Source organism: Acyrthosiphon pisum, chromosome A1 (assembly GCF_005508785.2).
Source record: "Acyrthosiphon pisum isolate AL4f chromosome A1, pea_aphid_22Mar2018_4r6ur, whole genome shotgun sequence".
Taxonomy (NCBI): Eukaryota; Metazoa; Arthropoda; class Insecta; order Hemiptera; family Aphididae; genus Acyrthosiphon; species Acyrthosiphon pisum.
The window spans coordinates 142,642,695-142,661,432 of record NC_042494.1 but is presented as its reverse complement, the minus strand read 5'-3'; the positions used below and the strand labels follow the sequence as shown (position 1 = coordinate 142,661,432).

The following is an 18,738-nucleotide window of genomic DNA, read 5'->3' as shown; positions in this document are numbered from 1 at the left end:
AGTTTAATTTGTATATTGTGTATTTTAAATTTGTAAATTTATTGTTATTTTATTTAAATTAAACTAAATTATAATTTAACTTTGGTATATTATTGTATAATAGTTAATAGTATGCTAACTAATAAATAATAATATTATAAAAATTAATAGAAATAAAAATAAAATTTGAAGAAAAATTTGTTATATAATTCCTAATAAAAATGTATTTTTGCAAAATGTTGTACATTTAGCATTTTAATTGCAAGGTTTTTAGGTGTTAGCAGCACAAAAATTCGGTCTCCATTGATGAACTATTCCAGGTATAAAATTCTTGCAACAATACAACAGCTAATGATAAAAATTAGCAGGTACTAATACAAAGTTTCAATATGAGAGCATTAGAAAAAATAAACAAGGTCTGATAATTTTATAATTCAAAAAGGTTTATATGAATAAGCAATGGTAAAATATTTATAATATAATTGATTTAAAGAAATTATTGACATTTGTCATAAATCAGGCTATTAATTGTAACATTTATTATACTAACCTAAAAATCTATTAAGTTAAAAATGATTTGCCAATCTATAGACACTTTTTTTCCATTAAGATTTTGTAATAACGGAGTGTTTAAGAATAATAACATAATGTTGTTTATTTCTGACATCCTTATTGTCTATCAATGTACACAAATATTATATTTCATTAAATGCGAAGAATACACTACAAATTATTTGTACTGTGATACTAGGTTTGGAGGTAAAAATACAAGTCTTTTAAAAATAATTAAATATGACGTTCACATTAAATATAATATGTTGAATTTATTTGTTTTTAAATGTTTGAAAACTAAAATGGGAAAAAAATCATTTACAATTAATAAAAAAATTATGTATTAAGAAATTGATTTTATTTCCATCAGAAAAATTAACACAATAAAATTAACCAAAATAAAAGAAATAACTTTAAGGACTGCTCTAGCTCTAAGATATTATAAATAGTTTTTTTTTTTTTTTTTGAAGCAAATTTTCCAAAACAAACAATTACTATTTCTCAGATTAATTTGTTAAATACACAGCAATTTTGTTTTAATATGTACTTATTCAGCAAAATCCTTTCAGTCTTGAAGTCATGGTATTTTAATCATCAGGTTCTTGTGTCAATAATAAATTTGCAGCCATATTTTCATTCTTTTCACATGCAAAATATGCCTGCACAACTTGGTGTTCTGGAAAACCTAACGCTTTCAACTGAAAAAATGTAAAATTAAAATTAATAATTATCTTCTGATAGATGTTAATATGTTGAAATACTTACTCTATCTATGGCTTCTTTGTCTTGTGTAGATACAGGCACTTCGAATCCATCAGCTGGTCCTCTACTAGCAGCTGCTGGTGCTGCAGCAGCACCTTCATTAGGTTCGTTTAACATGCGCACAAATGCTTCTTGATTATTAGAAATCATTTGCAACAGTGCTGGGTTGGTTTGTCCAATTTGTTGCAGTACAGAGTTTAATAATTCGGGATTTTGCTGAACAACAGTACGCATTTGTTGAAATGTTGGTTGGTTGCGCAAAAAAGCTAAAGGATCAGTTGCAGGAACTTGGCTACTACCAGATAAATCACCTGAGTCTTAAAACAATAAAGAGTACAACTTATTATACAAGTATATAAAGAAGATTATAAAATAATAAAGACTATTAAAATACAAAATATATATAAGTAACGGGTGCTAGAAATAAATGGAAAATACCTGTGATTAATGAAAAGAAATCCAAATAGTGTATCATGAATAATGAAAACTCACTAAATACAGAAAACTTTAAAATAAATAAGAACTGTGTATTTATTCGTTAGTTTATAGTTTAAAAATAAGTACTCCTAATTTTTTTTTTAGTAAGCAATTTTTTGGCTGTGGCCGACATTATGAAAGGTGACGATGAACACCGATTAAAATTATGAGTGTAGTCTGACAGAACTGGACGAAAATCGGTCACTACCTGAGTATAGAAGGTCCTACCACCATCATTTTCGATGATGGGTTATTTATAATTTAAATAATAACATATATATCTTACATTTTAAATTAATTTTAATAAAACTATATTTTGAGGATTACCTTCACTGAGCACACTCCTATTTGGAGAAATAGTTGGATCAGTTAGAAGTTCCTGAGGTATTCCAGTAAGTAAATATTCAACTGCTCTGTCTGGATTGTTAAAACTAGCTCTAAGAGCTTCCTCAACCTTAAATTGGAAATAAAAATAAAAAATGGGTTCATAATTATAATATGAATAGAAGAGAACATTTTCCAACCTGTGGTCTTTCATATCCCATATCCATAATATTTTGGATCGTTCTTTCAGTTTCATCATTAGATGCAGATTCTGGTTCAGAAGCACGTGTTTCTACTGGCGATGGTAATTGCTCTACAACTCTAGGTTGTGCAATCGGTATAGAAGAACTGTAAGAAAAATATTGATAATAAATGTATGAGAAAGATTGAAATATATCGGCAAATTTTACTTGTCTGCTGGTATCATAGGTGTTGAAACTGATGGTGTTGATTTAGTATCACTAACACTTGTGGCACTAGCAGCACTAGCAGTATTAGTGGCACTAGTAGCAGTAACCGCACCAGTTGCTTTTGAAACCATAACCACCACAAATTTTTTTGAGTCAATGTTACAATCACTGATTTTAGTATCATCACTAAGTATTTTTCCTGTTTATTTATTAAAAAAATGTATTAGGTAATAATAATAATAATAATAATAATAATAATAATAATAATAAAAAGAAGAAGATATTATATATTTTAATAGTTAAATTTTAATTATAATAATATTTTATATTTAATCTATATTATGTTAAAAATAAGCAAAACCAACCGGCATAAATCAATTTTTGGTTTTCTGCCAAATATTCAGATCCTTTTTCAGCTTGCAGTTTTTCTTTTAACTGTCTCACCTATAAATTTCAAACTTATTAAATTTGTCATTGTTTTTTTTTTAACTATTTATACATTAAATATATAAATATATAAAAGATAAAAAATGTTTGAGACTGACTGACTGTGTTCTTTAAGCATTCCTAAACAGTTCATCTGATTGCGATGAAATTTGGTACAGATAGATTAGACCTTTGGGAAGACATTTTGTCGGAAAAAAGGTAAATAAGAGGTGTAACCTGGGGATGTTCTCAAACAGGGATTTTGATGTTATTATTTTTGAATATAAATGGTTGCTATTGGTTTATTGGCTATTATTATTACTAATGCGATAAGCCTATTTTATATTATAGTACTGAATGTATAGAGTTCAGACCACGGTTTCAGTGGACCAATATTTTGCATTTTTTGATACTTTGAAGTTAAATTATACTCTTACACACCACACGGGGTCCGTGACCTACAGCAGGTAGATTGCCTACCTGATAATATACTGCTCGCATTATCACAAAAACCTAGCAATAGCAACGCATTCCTGTGTAAGCTAGTATTAATATTATAAAACATGTAATACAATCTTTAACATACATCAATCTAATCATTAATTAGTGTTATAAAAACTATTTTAAAATTATTAAAACCTATTTAAGAATTTTTTATTGTAATTAATAGTTCAATCTTAGAAAATTAAAGATGCTGGGTTATAATAATTGCTTACATTTTATAAAAATTGAATGTTTATTTTTATTATAAGATTAAATACTAGTCTTTTGGGGTTTGAACAGATTAGTTTTCTCTTAATTTTAATATGTTGAATGCCGGTATCAATATATAGTTGACAAGAGTAAATGGGCACCCATGGCACGTTGTTGATATACAGTAACCCATTTTATATAAAGTATTTATTAGGCCGCTATAGAAAAACACATTGGAAATTTATATTGGCCATTCATTATCGCATTATCATATTTTACAAGCGGCGACTGGTGCCCGCAGGTTAAATCTTGTCAGCCACTGGCTAGCGCATATAAAATTAACATTATTAAACGAGTTAAAGGAAAAACAATACATTTACGTCAAAATATTGATGATAAATGAAGGTAATATTAAAAAAAAAAATAAAAATATTTTTTGTTTAAAATTGCGTTTACTTACTTAAGCACAATTTTTTTTTAACAATGTTTATGCATATTATGAAAGTTAAATTAAGTTAACATAGTTAAAAATAAAAACTATTAATAATAATAATGTTTGACTTGTTAGTGTAACCTACGAGCATCTTAATTAATCGTATAACAAACATAATTAAATGAAAGAAATTACATAGTACACAATTACTATATTTAATTTGAGTGTATTGCAATGTAATAAATGTCAGTAAAGAAATGAAAAAAAGCAGCATTTTAGATTAGGTTTAGGTACCTACACTTAAGAACATGAGAGTAATGTTATGAGTATACTTAAAATATTAGATGTATTGATTAGAAACAGTACTTCGTTAAAATTTGTATGAACACACTACGTTAGAAAATTAAATATATTACCGTTTGGTCCGAATCAATTTCCAGTTTGAATGTGTGCTGTTGCAAATTTTTGAACGTGATAAGCATTGTTGATGCTTCCGAATACAAAGCCAACAAGCGGTGTAAGACGTCAATAGATTCGTAAAATGTACTGTTTAAGAGTTAGAAACTAGTAAGAGCAATAGATTAAGCAATAACATTAACCATCAACAAATTTAATTCGATTTAACTTGTTGGTAAAAATTTAACATTAAAAAATTATCAGCAAAAACTGTTTTTCATCGCCGTGCTCCCGTGATGTGATGTGATTGAAGCCTAAAGGTAGACAATTATGGTCAAAGAGTTGTAGGTATGGACGACGTAGGAAACATAACCTAAACTACATATCACGAATTCATCATGGAAAAAATGAAAACTATAGATTTGGAATTTCGTGTTTTTCACGGTCTGGATTTTAGTTATAAAAAAGTCGATTGATGCGAATTTCCCGGATTCGAGTGCTTCGAACAATAACAAAATTGTACACCAAAATGTCGACGTTGGAAATGAAAAACGTTGACGTTACATTATCAACTCTGATATCAAAATATGTCTATTTAATTGACACGATGTGACGTCAGTTCACGCCCGCGTCTCGTCATCGCACCTACAGCCATTTTAATGTCACACCGTGACTATGGCTTTTTTGAATGGACAGAAAATATATAACATGGCCATTATTTTAGTGCGCGCTTGCGCATTACAATCATCTACCGCTGCTCGCGCAAATACACGAACAATTTCGATCGTTTTACTCTCCATGACCCTCGCAAAAACCGCCAAAACTTCCGACAGTCATCCTCTCAAGCCACAAACTTTTAAAATTACAATTCATTTTTATGTTGGGTCTCCGATGAACTGAACAGCAGTCAGGCACTGATAAATGAATTATCGTAAAAAGTCATCTGACAAAGACACGTGCACATTGTGAACATAGTCTTATTAATAAATATGTTTATTGATATGATTGCGAAGCAGTGCTACCAGAATTTATTCAAGAGGAGGGGGGTCCCACACTTGTTAGAACATTACGAAACTTTTTTCATACTATTTGGGTAGTATACCCTATTAGCTATTATAGCTGGGTATTGCCCAAGATGGAGGCCTGGACCCGCTCCCCCCTACATGGTTGCGCCACTGTTGTGAAGAAACAAAAACAACATGCCAATTAAATAAATTTTATTTAGCATTTAAATATAATACTTAGCGTTTCAATACGAAAATAGCAAATTCTAATTAACTCAATAATATGGAATTATTTTTTTATCTAGGGATATTTTAATTTGGGTGCATAATAAATTAATATCGTTTTTAAAGTTTTAACTAACTTAACAGAGATCAGGAATATGAATAAGTTGTAAGTAAATTAAAAATTTAACACATACATTAACTTAGATAACAAAATGAGAATTATGAGAATGTGAATACACTAAATATGAAGAATAATTCACAATACAATGAACAGTCAACTATAAATACTTAATTCTTATTTTATACATCCAAATAGATTTTTTTTTTAATGCACTTATTTTTACAATATTCCATTAACATTGTCCAATTAGTAATTTAAAATATTAAATGTTTAAAGTATACACAAAACTCAACATACATATCAAATTAATTAAATTAATAATGTATGTACCTATCTATATATGCTTATTTAGCTGAAAAAAACATTTGTAGAATAAACATCATGATTTTACTTTTTATAAATTGATTATCTATTTATAATTAATAGTGAATGCACAAGCTTTAAGACACCTTGTGTATAGTGTATAAATACTATGTTAAATAATAAATTAACATATAAAGTAAATAATGCTTCCATAGGAATTATTTTAATAATATTGTATAGTAACTATTTTCTTCATAGTATAGTTCAACTCAATGTGAAATAAATATCAAATAAATTTTAAATATATAAGCTTTAACACAAATCACAAAAGGTAGTTACTATTTTCTTTTTTAAGAAACTAACACTAAACATTAAATATAATATGTGACTAGACAATCAATTAAAGATAAGATTGAACATTTACTCGACCAATTTGGTACTGTACTTGAGTTGAAGAACCTGTAACATAAATAGATACACAATGTATAAAAAAATAACTATATTTATTTCAAAATAATAATAAAACATGGTATTTCAGTATTATTTTGTAGATATTTATAACTTAATCAATACATTTATATATTATATAAGTTATTTCTGTCATTAGAGATAAGTAGTTTTCCAAAACACTGGCAATTAATCTTAAGTATATCTGATAAAACTCTAATAAACTTTATCAAACTCTGGAGATTGATCATTAATAAGTAATTTTAGACCAATGTCATAGTTTTGTGTTCCATTTCAATTAATTTATGAAAATGTGGAGTCAAGTTTTGTAACGTTTTTAAGAGGAAATTGGATTCTGCTCAAAACGTTCTTTGGCAATCCATGTCAATAATTACAAATTTTTTTATGGACTATACTGACTTAGTATCCACTGTGAAGGCCGGAGGTAGAGTCTATGCAGACTTGTGTAAGGCATTTTACAGTATATCATTATATTTCGATATCTAAGCTTAATTCGATGGTGGTGGATGAACCCTTGTTATTATCATGGTTTATGATTTTTTTATTAGGAAGAAAACAGGGATCGAAACCGGTTTAACCGGTTTTCTCATTTCTGAACACCGGAACTGGAACCGGAACCAAAAGTTTTGAAACACCGGTTAAAAAACCGTAACCGAAACCTAAGACCTTAAGAAACCGTTTTCAAAACCCAAACCGAAACCATAGAATTGAAAAACCGCTCTTGTACTGTTCTTGAAAAACGGATTAAAATTTAAAACTAATGTCGGTTTCTTTGAATTCCATAAAGTTAAATGTTAATTATATTATTTGTAATTCTACTATTTTTATACGAAGAAATTATTATGTTTAGATTTATTGATAAAAATCCCGATGCAGTTATTGAGTATTACGAAATATTAATATAATATATATTATTACTAAACTTATGATTGAAAATTGAAAGTACAAATAATATAGTGTGATGTTATTGTAATATACAATTAAATATTAATGTAATCAAATAATGATCTCAACCATATGGCAACATAATATTATGTCGAATGCAAAAGTAGGCATGAGGCACCTAAATTAGGTACAAAATATTCAAGTTAATAACACGAAATTAGTTCTGCTGAACGTTTATTTTGTTATATCGTATATTGTAAACTAATTATACAAAGTAGCCATATTTCAGGGCTTTAGACTCGACCCTTATAATAGTTAATAGATAATAAAAATCGAATCTACAGTAATTAGACAGGAAAATAAAATGGAAATTTTTAAAAACCGTTCCAAAAACCAAAACCGAAAATTTTCTAAAACCGTTCTTTAAACCGATAAAATATTTGAAAAACTTTTTTTAAAACCGAAACCAAAACCAAAAAATTTAAAAAACCGGTCTTAAAACCTAAACCAAAACCAGAAAATTTAGAAAACCGTTCTCAAGAACTAAAACCTTAACCGTTAAATTTTGAAACGGTTACGATCCCTGGAAGAAAACAATGTATACAAATTAATAATGATATGTCAGATTGGGATTGGGTTTTGTCACATGTTCTTCAAAGAGGTAATTTGTCCCCATTATTGTTTCTTATTATTATTAATGATTTATGTTCAGTTATTCATAGTTCAAAGTATCTACTATGATAATTTTAAGTTATAAATACAAATTAATTTCACATAATATAATCTTAGTGTTGGGAGGGTTATGATTTTTAAGATAAACCACTAGGTAGTGCCCCCCTGCATTAATTTTATATATAAAAAAGTGGGAAAGAGGGTACTGATCTGTTATACAGTAGGTGCTTTAGTGTCTAGATAAGTAAATTTAGAAACTTATTAACATCTGTAGAAAAAAAACCAAAAATAGTTAAAAATTTTATTAATAACTTAAAATAAGTCAAAATAATTTGAATGTATTGAAAACTATATAATAAAAACATTTGGTGAATAGTTCAAGTACATATTATGGTTATTTGTTTTTGAATTACAACAAAATAAGAAAATTCCTGAAATTTTGTTAATTTACAGGTAAATATCCAAGTCTAACTTCAGATGCTCATTAAAAGTTTTGTGACTTACGCTCAACTTTTTTTTAAATTTCCATTAACATCAACGTATGTGAAACGTTGTATTAGATTTTTGACCAAGTGAATAAAATTGTATGGACAACAATTTAATGAAAATAGCATTTTTTCTGCTTATAAATAGCATAGAGTTAAAATATTAAAAAAATGTTATCGTGTATAAAAAAATGGTGATATAAACATTTGGTAAAAATTTAATTTAACTAGTGTACGGTTTTTTTTTAGAGTTACAACAAAAAACAAAATTAATTTTTTTAAACTAGTTTTGAGTAAAAATCTGTTTTCTCCTTTTTTTTCCCAACTTGAAAACTACTGAGAATATCTTATCTTTTTCAAAACATTTTTCACTTTTTTTTAAAATACCAAATAGAATCACTTCCAAACCAGATAATATTTTGAACTTGAAAATCAAAGGATTTTTACTGCTGCAAAAGGTGATGACAGATAAAAGAAAAACTGTTTTGTAATCGGTACAATTATTGCTTCACTTATAATCTAAAAAATCTCATGGGAGGATCCACCCTTATGGCTACACCCATGATTATTCATTAAAATAACAGTGGTTCCTTAAATGGAAAATGTTATAAAGTTGTTTTTAGCAACAAAAAAAATGTACTTTAATCGCCACCAAATATTAAAACTAGTGTAGTTCCCTGAAAATAAAAATAAAAAAATTAAGAATAATATTACGATATAAACACAAGAAACTAAATTGTTATTGCACAAATGTACTGAATTACATCTAAATTCAAAAAAATGTATTTGTATTTTTTTTATGTAAATTGCTTATCTGACTAGCCCCAACATTATGTTATTATAGGTGGAAAACTTACATAAGTATATTTTTTCAGTATTATAATACATTTTAATATTAGTTTTGAATATTCTTTATATTTATACAAGGGCTTTTTTCACCCTGGTTACTCCACTAACAGCCACACTTTTAACTCATAACTACATTTTGTATCATTTTTAATTACATTTTTTTAGATGCTATAAAAATAGTATGTTTACTGAAAATTAAAAATGTCATAAATACTATTTATATAATAGTTATTATTTAATTAAATATTAAATTATCCCATTAAATAAATAAAATCAAATAATTATGTTTACCAATTTGTTTATGACGTTGGTCAGAGCCATTGGGAACATTTTCCGGAATAAAAACAGAGACCAATAATGCACACATAACAAGAAGTGAACCAAAGACAAATGGTGGTCCTGGAATCATCTAAAATTACAAAAGATAATACAAATGATTAATAAGTTAATATAAATAATATATTTAAAGAAGTAATATCAATAATTATTTTACATATTTAGTTAACAGTTATTACCGAAGAAGATGGGTCGTTATTTATATTGTACTTTAAATGTTTAATTATGACTGAACTATTAAGTGAATGTTGAGTAGTATGTGCTATTTGCATTCCTTCATTCAAATTAACATCAAACAAATAAAATATGAATCCAAACATTGCAGGTCCTAATCCACCACAAAGGCCTCTTACTCCGGTCACCACACCTTGAACCACACCTAAATAAAAAATCAAATTCTATTAGTTTTATTTTGAACATTCAAATTTTATAAAAAATTTTAACCTTGCTTATCTGCATCTGAATGAATGGAAACAAATGAACTAATAGCAGGATATGTAACACTTGAAATGGCAGCCAAAAAACAGGCAGACCACATGACCCTATTAAATATAAATATATATATGATAATGCCTCATAAGTCGTAAACAATAAGCAGTGGTGAAGCAACATATTCAATGAGAAAACGTATACCTACTTACAGTACAGATAAATAATTTAAATTATGAATTTAATAAAATATTTTTTTTACTAATTTGAATGTCAATAATATATTTGTTATACCATTGTAGTATTATTAGAATGGACCAGTTTCGAGCCCTTCACATGAGTTAGAGGTACCTAAGACAGGTTATTCCAATAAACGTCCAAATACAGTAAAATTCCTGTAGTAAATTAACAGTAAATTCACTATAAAAGTAAATATAACAAGTCTCATTTTTCCGGGGACATTGCACCCTCAGGAATTGGAAAGTGAGCAGCAGTTGTCGTTGGGCTATGAGATGCATCTTGCCATTCATAGTTTTGTTATATTTTATTTTTCAGTAATTGTTGCTGTCGTGTTATTGACTGCCATAAATTAGTTATTGTAGTTAGTTTTTAATTTACAGTTTGTTTATTTATTGTGTGATATTGTCTAAAATATATGAGTATCAATAATATTGTCGTTATGCAAGGTTTTATAAGAAGTTTCTCTTTTAGTTAATATGATAGGGTAATTCTGTCCACCCAAAAAATTTGAGCTATTTGCACCAAAGGGGCCTTTAATAAATAATATAATAAACAACCAATTTTAACATTCAATTATTTTTTTTAAGCATATTTAAGTTTCAGCTACAGAATAAGAGAATTTTAATATTTAATTAATTAATGTAAAGAAATATATAACATACCAAGTCTCTGAACCAAATCCAAACCACATAAGTTGCATGATTTCAAATACCAAACCAATCATTATTGTGTATTTAGCTCCCATCATTTTCATTATTATGCCAAGCACAGATTGAATAGCTGCTGAAAACAGTCCTAGTAATGCAATAAGTAATGATACTTTGAACATACTGAATCCCATTACCTAAAATAAAAATTATTAAGTTAAAATATTTGTTACATAATAAATATTATATTAAATTAATCTAATTTAACATCAATTTTAGTTAACCATTTATCGGTAGATCACACATTAGACAAGTCCCTATTAAAATTATAAACTTCAGATATTCATTTTTTAGGTTTGACACACACCAAATTGATATACAATATTACTGAGAACATTATCTGTAAAATATCGTTTTTAATTTTTTTATATCACTTTTACAAAAAAAGTTGTTATTGTTTCAAAATTCATTATTTTTATGTTTTACAAAGTTGAATAACTTTTTTGGTAGTTCCAATACCAAAAAATAAAAACTTTATTTCACACTTAAAATTCTCCTTTTTATGTGGTGAACATTTTGATTTTTAGTTATGACTGTAGCCTTCTCGGCTCTTTCTCACGTGCTACAGTTTTTGTTGTTTTACATTTGTAAGATAGACACAACAAATGCCGGTGTAACATCCTCTTAAATGTCTATAAATAGCTCAAAAATAGTAAAAAAAATTTTATTACACCATAAATGGAAAATTCTAAGCACTTAATAAAAATTTTGGTTAGTCGTTTTTTTGAAAAACAAAAAAATGAAAATATTGGTATTGTCCAAATCTGGTTGAAATTTGTTTGACCCATAAGGCCTAGAGAAAAGATATTAAAGAAAAAAAAATAGTACACATCATTGTAAAATTATTATAATAACCTTTTAGAATCCAAAAGATATAAATTTTAAAATTAAGACATTATTATTTAAACAATGCCTAATATTCATATTAAATTTTAATACTTACAAGTCTCAAATATACAAATAATGAAGAGTATTCTCCAGCTTCAGGGAGATATGACAAAAACACTGTTAAGCATAATATCAATATAGTTCGATCTCGACCAACCATCCTCAAAGCCTTTAAATAAAATAAAATACAAATACAGATACTTTTTTATTGTTTTTTTTTTACTAAGTAGGTACTTACAACAAATGGATCCGCTTTTTTCCAAGATATACAATTAGTAGATGTTCGTTGTTTATGTGGTAGACTTTCCGGAACAACAACGATTATGAAAAAAACATTTAAAAGTGCTATTAATGATGCTAAAAATACAACAAAACTAGTATTGTAGATTTCCATAATATATGAACCAAGGGCTGGTCCAAAAACCATACTAGCTCCAAATGTTCCAGTTATCTAAAAAAAAATTGATGAATGATATTTATTTTTAAAATAATTACAATGTGGTTTAATGTATTTAAATTCATTTTGAAGTATTTACCCAGCCATAATAGCAACTCCTTTCTTTCTCATCACTTACATCTGCTACATAAGCAAATACAACTGAAAATGTTACAGAAAATAAACCGGAAATACTTATCAAGGCAAAGAACCACCTATAAATAAATATTTTACATCTCATTAGATAAGTAAAAGTTGACTAATTTGATAATATAAGTTAAAATTTTAAAAATTACCCAGAATCAATACACATAAATGGTATTGGAATACAAGTGAAAAATACAGTTAATAATAGAAATAATTTGCGCCCCCAAACATCAGATAAGGCACCAATCAATGGGGCACTTAGGAATGATAGAATACCCTAAAAAAATTTTTTAAATATTATTAAAATAATAAAATAGGTAAGAATAACAATATATATTCATACCTTTATACCCCAAATAATACCATTCATGAGCAAAGCATGATCTTGGAATGTATTATTTAATTTCTGTAAAATAAATATATTTTTTTAATGTATATAATAGCTTGCTGTAAAGTATAAACAATTATTTCTAATTAATTTTATACTTACTGATATTACTGGTAAAGTAAGTAAGCTCCAAGCAAAATATTCTAAGAATATAATGACTAAAGCATGGTAAATTGATGGTTTACCTATTCCTGATTTCTAAATAAAAATGAAAGAAATACATTAAACACAATATTTTAATATTTTTACAATTTGTATGAGTATTAATAAAGACTCTACAAGGGTAACAATTGACTTTCAATCTATACTTGTAAAAACAATAAATAAAACTTTATTTTACCATTAATATTCCGTCACTCAGAATAGATCTGTGGCTTCGGATTACAGACATACTCTTGGTCATTTTTATTTTTGAACCCATTGTGGAACGTGTCTCATGCCTTTTTCCTTCATTAATAGTTGGAAAATATTGTTCCATTTGTGTAATTATTTAATTCAGGAGATAGATAATTAATCATACGTCATTTTAGCTATTGCAATTAATAATAAAATTAAATAAATATAAATACTATACAATAATTATGTCAATTACGTGACTTCTATGAAACAATAATAATTAAAAAGAACTGTTCAATGACGATTAACTAATGGTCATTGTTGGAATAATGGACAGTATCATAATAAGGGAAATCAGAACTTACAATTTTATCTAGTTTACTTACACAGATACAAAGTTATGAATATTACCGTTAATCGTTATTCATTATTTGGCATATTTTGGTATTGGATATTATTTTTTAATATTTCTCATGAATTATTGTGATGATTAAATAAATTGTTCTGTGATATTATCGTTATCGAATATCGATAACAGCTGATAACATATATCAAATTCAAAACGTCCTGCTATTGGTCGATTACCAACGAACGGTTACGGTTGATAACATATAGTATTTCTTTTTGTTTCAAAACATAACGTTACAATTTAGTATTTACATTAAATAGGTACCTAGGCACGATTAGTGCACAATATGTTATAATGTTAAATTGTCATATCGTGGTCTCTGATTGTGGTGAATTCTGATTATTCTGCTATAATATTTAAATATTATATTATACCTATTTATAAGTATTTTGAACCATTTTCAAATAACAGTATCAAATTGATCGGATAGTGGACGATATATTAATATAATATTTACAATTATTTTTCTGTTCGTCGTTACGTGTCAATTGTAGGTACCTGTTAAAATGTTACCGGACTTCTTATGTAGACCACTGATGTGAGTATTGTACCTTTGTTTCTTTAGAATTTGAGTTTTTATTAAAATATAACTACGACTCACGAGTATTTTTCTGGATTAATTTTAACCTATCTAAAATTATTTTATAAATTATTATTATGAAAACTTTATGTTTACCTGTGTGGTCATATTTATTTTTTTATTACGTTCATATTTCCAATATTGCATTAATTTTTTTTTTTGGCGCAAATATGGATGGATTAATATTGACTTATCTAATTGTATAGATTTTAAATTGATACCTACACCCACCTATTTTAATTTAAAATTTGTCATAATTTTTTTTTTCAGCATGTTATTTGGCATATTATATCCAGGATATATGTCATACAAAGTGCTCAAGACAAAGCGATCAACAAATTATGTATGTTTGATTATTTTAAAAATTATATACAATAAATATTTTGTGGTAATATATAAACATTATTAGGAACTTATATAATATAACTAATGAGTATGTGTAACATATGTTTCATTTAATTATAAGTTGTAATATGCTTAACTAAAATTAGAGGAAACATTTTTTGAACCATAGACCAGTGACTGGAACCGAACCTAAAAGAACCGGTTTTGGAACAGGGACCATCAAAATTTTGAGAACCGGAACCGAAACCTTTATTTTAATAAATAAGGTACCAGAAATTTTTTAATTAAACCGGTTCTTTTAGGCTCAAATATAAAATAATTTTATTTATCGTAATTTAATGGTATTACTGTTTTGTATACCTACTGAGATTACCTATATGAGTTTTCTAATATTTCTCATACTATTTGTTAAACCCACATTCCAGATAGGTATTTAAAATTATTATACTTTTCGGTAACAAAATTATTTGGAACCGATACCTTTATTATTTTTTTTTTTCCAAAAAACCAGAACCGATACGGATAAATTCAAAAGATTCTGGTCCCTGCCATAGACTCACACTCTTCAAATATACTCTATTACTCCCATATCATATTGTTATACCTATGTAAAATTGCCGACCGACGTATAATATACAATAATAATAATAAACTAATTAGCTAAAATGTATATTATTATAAAATATAATATTGATTTTATTTCATTAATAAAAACATTAAACAATTAACCAAAAAGATTAAAAATGGTATGGTTATAAAACATACCTAATACTTTGAAGTATATATGACTAACAACTATATGAGAAGAACCAGATAAGATATAATTTAGAACAAATATTTGTTTTAAATTATTTTTAATAACTTTATTATTCTTACTATATAAATAATAACTGTATATTTATGCAGGGTATATGGCTAATGTATTGGATAACCTTTTCAATGTTCACTTCAGTAGAGACCATAACAGACATATTTATTGGTCCTTGGTAAGTTATTTTTAAAAAAAATAGATATAATAAACAAATCCTATTAAAGAAAGATGTTTTAAAAAGTCTCGTATTATTTAAGTAATTAAATAAAAAAATAAATAATTGATTTTGAATAATACTTTAGTTTATATATTGCAACTTTCAGGTTACCATTTTACAATGAGCTGAAGCTATTGTTTCTTTACATGACTTATCCAACTTCAGACAGCTCTCTAACTTATGTGTACAAAAATATTATAAGTCCATTTATAAAACGACATGAAAAGGTCTGTATTATTATATCCATATAGGTACTTATAAAATAAATTATAAGTAATTTTTGACAGAAACATTGAATTTATATTATTGTTATTTAATTGTTATAATAGTATAAGGATATTTAAATCATATAATATTGTTATTAGCTTATGAGTCAATACTCAATACCAACTAACTGTAGAATGGTGTAAATATAATAGGATCATGATATAAATAGGCAATAGTATAAAATGATTTTAAATGTTCTGATAATGACTTTGTGTATATAAAATATAACAATATGTGTAATATTACGTAAAAGTTTGAAGTCCACACACAAATTATATTTTTTAATTACAAAATCATTATTCTTTGTTTAAATATCTAATTTCTACCAAAATTGAACTTTAGATAATTAATTAATTTAATAATAAAAAATAATTCTGTTTTCGAATCTAAATAAATAGCTCAAAAAGAGTCAAAATATTAAGAATAAATTTAATATAAAGATTTGGTGAAATTGTCATGTATATAATAGGTTATTCACTTTTGAATTCCAACAAAATAATAAAATTGGTATTGTATATGAATTTCATTTTCCCACAAATTTTAGTAAAATATGAAAATTGCAGGGCATTTTTCAAATTTAATCCCCCAATGCATGTTCTTACCAAAAGAAATATTGAAAATCTAACAATTTTACTGCTTGAAAAGGTTAAGTAAGGTGTTGACTGATGAGTAAAAAAAAAACACTGTTAAATCATCAATACATTTTTTGACCGCTCAGAATCTAAAATAAAAAAATTAATTCATCATTTTTTTTTTAAATGTTCATTTAATGATTAAAAGTAATTATTGATTTTAGATACTAAACATTAATTTTAATCAAATAATGTATGGACACAATAAACTAAACATTTTATCAGTATATGTCTTTATACTAAGGTTAAGTACTGAAAATAATGTATAAAAAAAAAAAAATAATAATATGTGTTGCTTAAAAATTTCTGAATAGCAAACAACATCCTAAATCAACTGTATAATTTACTTATTTGTCTTATTACAGGATATTGATGCTCAAATAAGCAATTTTAAAAGTGGTGGCTTACAGACCTTGATGATAACAGGCAAAAAGTGTACAAACATTTTCTTGAAGCTGGCTATAAAAGCTTTCCAAATTTATGTAAGTTAATCAATAAATGTTTTGTTTGTTGAAATCACTTAAAACATTTTTTTTCTAGGGGATACAAGCTGTTCAGTTACAAAATATTAGTATGAATATAGACACAACTTTGGTTGAGAATAGCGAACCAGATGGAGATATTAATTGGGAAGAAGTCATTAATGATTCTGAAGACGACACTTCATTTAAGATGACTAGTTCTTCAGAATCTATAACTTCTTTAGTAAGAGAGGAAACACCTGAATATTCCTTCTCAGACATGTATGGAAATGCACAGACAAAAGACAATGGAATAACATATGATCCGCCGTCCTCTAACACACGAAGAAGAAAAAAAGCACCTTGAAAAAACAAACTTAAATTAATTCATATAATTATCTGATACAAACAAATTGCATACAGTTTTTTCAATATGTGTAATTTAATGTTATTTTTTTATATAATACTTTTTATAATAGTTGATCTCTTTTTTCATTAAACATATTTTTATACTCCATACTATTAAGTTTTATCTTTTTATATTTTTTATATGTAAACATAATTAATATTACAATACATATTGTCAAGGCCGGGCATTAACAAGTTAAAAAGTTAAAGTTAAGTTTAATAGTTTATTTTATTTTAACTTTTTAGTTACTTTTGGCTTTTCATTAACTTAACTGGTAACTTACTAAACTTCATTTTTAAATTAATGTGAAATTATAATTAAATTATATTTCACTGTTTCAATCTATTTCTTTTTCATGTCAAAAAATATATATCGTAAATTGTTTAAAGTTAAAAATGTTTATCGTTTGAATCTAGCTTATATGGAATTACTGTATGAAGTATAAACAGTATAGTCTATAATTTAGTTTTGGGTTGGAAAAAATGTAAGTACGCTAGCGTTGTATAAACAAATTAACTTTTTTTTAACTTAATAAAAAGTTAACAAAAAGTGTGTATTAACTTTTAACTTTTTGTTATTGGTGCATATTAACTTAATTGAGTTAAAAAAAAAATAATTTACTTGCCCAACCTCGCATATTGTACATATATCGATCGTTAGTAGATTTTACACATTACTTTAAATCCGGGATCACACGGCGCGTTGGGCGTCGCGTGGAGTGTGGAGTGGTCAGTGGTATATAGCGCGGTACAGTTGACCGTCTGATTCGTGTTGCGTGGCAAAGTATGTATGCGTGGCGCGTCCCATCCCGATAATTGTCGGTCTCTGTATCCCGTGCCAAAGGAAAATTGGTGCGGTGCGTCGATTTTATTGTGCGCGGCATAGATCTATAAACTATATTATAAGGTATAACTAACTTAGTTTATAGGTCTATGATGCGCGGTATATATACACGCTCCCACTCCCGTGGCGTGTAGTTTCGGCTTTAATGCACCTCGTAGGTTAAAATTTTTAAGCAATTCATAAGCATTTTAAGGTCGTTTTACATTGTTATACTGTATAGATGTTGTGTCATCTTAATAATTATTTAGACATGGATATGTCGTATGGTTGGCCTGGTTGGGGTGTATCTGAAATGTATAACGCTTCTGATTTTATGAATGTTTATGGTTCATTGTAAGAAAGATTATTGTATATGACATTATTTTATAGTTTATCTATATTAATATTAGTATG

At 26.8% G+C, this 18,738-nt stretch overlaps 3 protein-coding genes across 5 annotated transcripts; 1 reads left to right on the top strand and 2 right to left on the bottom strand.

Moving 5' to 3' along the window:
* Window positions 1-608: 608 nt before the first annotated feature.
* On the bottom strand, window positions 609-4,782 carry Rad23 (rad23 protein). The gene is given in 7 exon segments (NM_001126213.2): window positions 609-1,229; window positions 1,297-1,610; window positions 2,098-2,224; window positions 2,295-2,442; window positions 2,505-2,703; window positions 2,870-2,948; window positions 4,473-4,782. Coding segments are annotated over 7 exon segments (1,044 nt in total). The 5' UTR covers window positions 4,539-4,782; the 3' UTR covers window positions 609-1,118.
* An 870-nt stretch (window positions 4,783-5,652) lies between these two features.
* Window positions 5,653-13,888, bottom strand: LOC100165605 (hippocampus abundant transcript 1 protein). Of its 3 annotated transcripts, none has more exons than XM_008181581.3 (13): window positions 13,758-13,888; window positions 13,376-13,565; window positions 13,138-13,233; window positions 12,991-13,053; window positions 12,797-12,924; window positions 12,601-12,715; window positions 12,303-12,515; window positions 12,120-12,233; window positions 11,132-11,313; window positions 10,245-10,342; window positions 9,980-10,179; window positions 9,756-9,873; window positions 5,653-6,564 (listed from the first exon to the last, which is right to left on the bottom strand). In XM_008181581.3, exons 2-13 carry the CDS (start codon window positions 13,511-13,513, stop codon window positions 6,506-6,508), a joined length of 1,524 nt encoding a protein of 507 aa, XP_008179803.1. In that variant the 5' UTR covers window positions 13,514-13,565; window positions 13,758-13,888; the 3' UTR covers window positions 5,653-6,505. The 3 variants fall into 3 exon arrangements, with proteins under 3 accessions (XP_008179803.1, XP_008179806.1, XP_029344347.1); XM_008181584.3 differs by having other exon boundaries at window positions 6,386-6,564; window positions 13,783-13,871; XM_029488487.1 differs by having other exon boundaries at window positions 6,386-6,564; window positions 13,737-13,858.
* Window positions 13,889-14,023: 135 nt separating this feature from the next.
* On the top strand, window positions 14,024-17,612 carry LOC100168305 (receptor expression-enhancing protein 4). The gene is made up of 6 exons (XM_001950239.5): window positions 14,024-14,318; window positions 14,631-14,703; window positions 15,612-15,691; window positions 15,840-15,960; window positions 16,998-17,114; window positions 17,173-17,612. The coding sequence occupies exons 1-6, from the start codon at window positions 14,287-14,289 to the stop codon at window positions 17,458-17,460; spliced, it is 711 nt and encodes a 236-aa protein (XP_001950274.1). The 5' UTR covers window positions 14,024-14,286; the 3' UTR covers window positions 17,461-17,612.
* Window positions 17,613-18,738: the final 1,126 nt, after the last annotated feature.

Bases quoted from the DNA above. Each gene is read 5' to 3' on its own strand.
- LOC100165605 (XM_008181581.3), bottom strand. From the start codon at position 13,513: ATGGAACAATATTTTCCAACTATTAATGAAGGAAAAAGGCATGAGACA. The intron at 11,314-12,119 runs GTAAGTATTAAA...TTTTTATTTTAG, and splicing joins TATTTGTATATTTGAGACTT to GTAATGGGATTCAGTATGTT. The intron at 9,874-9,979 runs GTAATAACTGTT...TTGTAATTTTAG, and splicing joins ATAACGACCCATCTTCTTCG to ATGATTCCAGGACCACCATT.
- LOC100168305 (XM_001950239.5), top strand. From the start codon at position 14,287: ATGTTACCGGACTTCTTATGTAGACCACTGAT. The intron at 14,704-15,611 runs GTATGTTTGATT...ATATTTATGCAG, and splicing joins CAAAGCGATCAACAAATTAT to GGTATATGGCTAATGTATTG. The intron at 17,115-17,172 runs GTAAGTTAATCA...TTTTTTTTCTAG, and splicing joins TAAAAGCTTTCCAAATTTAT to GGGATACAAGCTGTTCAGTT.